The sequence below is a fragment of the Perkinsus marinus genome (genome assembly GCF_000006405.1).
Source record: "Perkinsus marinus ATCC 50983 genomic scaffold scf_1104296969294, whole genome shotgun sequence".
NCBI lineage: Eukaryota > Perkinsozoa > Perkinsida > Perkinsidae > Perkinsus > Perkinsus marinus.
The window spans coordinates 1-1112 of NW_003202870.1; the positions used below are offsets into that span (position 1 = coordinate 1).

General features: G+C 53.5%; 1 protein-coding gene across 1 annotated transcript; it reads right to left on the reverse strand.

Moving 5' to 3' along the window:
* Nucleotides 1-73: 73 nt before the first annotated feature.
* Pmar_PMAR016338 (hypothetical protein) lies at nucleotides 74-596 on the reverse strand (the record flags this gene model as incomplete). The annotated part of the gene is made up of 1 exon (XM_002767967.1): nucleotides 74-596. A coding segment is annotated over one exon (523 nt), but the record flags the coding sequence as incomplete, so codon positions are not given.
* Between the last annotated feature and the right edge of the window lie 516 nt (nucleotides 597-1112).

Genomic DNA, 1112 nt, shown 5'->3' on the forward strand with positions numbered 1-1112 from the left:
TGGACCGATGTCAAGTTTGAGGAGTCGTCCACGAAGTTCCAGCCACCATCGATGGATCCACCACTCTTCTTACGAAAGGTACCCCGATAAGGAGCGATCTCAGGATCGCTGAAGTTGAGGCCGGTGTCCATAACGGCTACGTTGACGGTCTGCCTCACATAGGGCGCAGATAATCTCCACACTTCTTCCATGTTCATCCGCTTGAATGCCCTTTGCCTGGAAGCATTGGGGTCATTCACGCCGAGGTCTTCGCTGGTCCCTTCTTTAGTGGCGAAGTTAGGAGAGCATTCACAGTCCAGACCGGAGAGTTTGGAGGCCGCCTCCTTCAAGTAGGCACAAAGATCGTCGGAGCTCACTGTGTCCTCGGAAGTAGCAACCACCTGCAAGCCCGAGGACTTCAAAGTCTTGATAGTTGCCGTCTTCAGGAAGGCGGCCATTCCAGGCTTGAGCGCGACCTTGGCATCTTCGAGACGCTTTGGGACATCCCGAACGTCGACGAAAGCATCGGCGGAGGTGACCGATACGATAGTCTTGCTGTCATAGACGTTTGTGGAGGTCGATGCGGCTATGAGCGGAACAAAGGAGAGGAGCTTCATCGCTTCGAATACAGTAACAAGAAACTGTTATGGTGACCCCGTTGAGTTATGGTGGCTCCACCTACGAACTTCGCGTCACCGGGTGACGCGTCCAGTCTTGGGTGACGGTCACCCAAGACTGGCCTAAGGTGGGCGCGGCTCGCCAGGCGTCACGTGACGTGACTCACGTCTCCGGATGAGGCCACGGGGGCGTCTAGGTTTCGAATCGCTACTTTTTTCGAGTTATATCTCCTTGGCAGTAACTTGTTACAACCTCCCTATATGAGATACCTTTCTTCTATTATCTTCTGCTTAAGCCTTATCGTAAGCGTTCGCGCTTCCCACCCTGTGGGCACCTACGCTTGCAGAGCATCCGCTACATCTGGCGGTACTCTTGTATTCGCTAATGACCAGCAGACTGTTCACATAAGCGTAATTGACGGTGAGTGCGGCGTTTCTGCTGACGTCCCTTATACTGTGACGCCTATTCACGGTTCTGACGAGTTTTGGGTGGTACCTGATTACAGCTCGACCAAC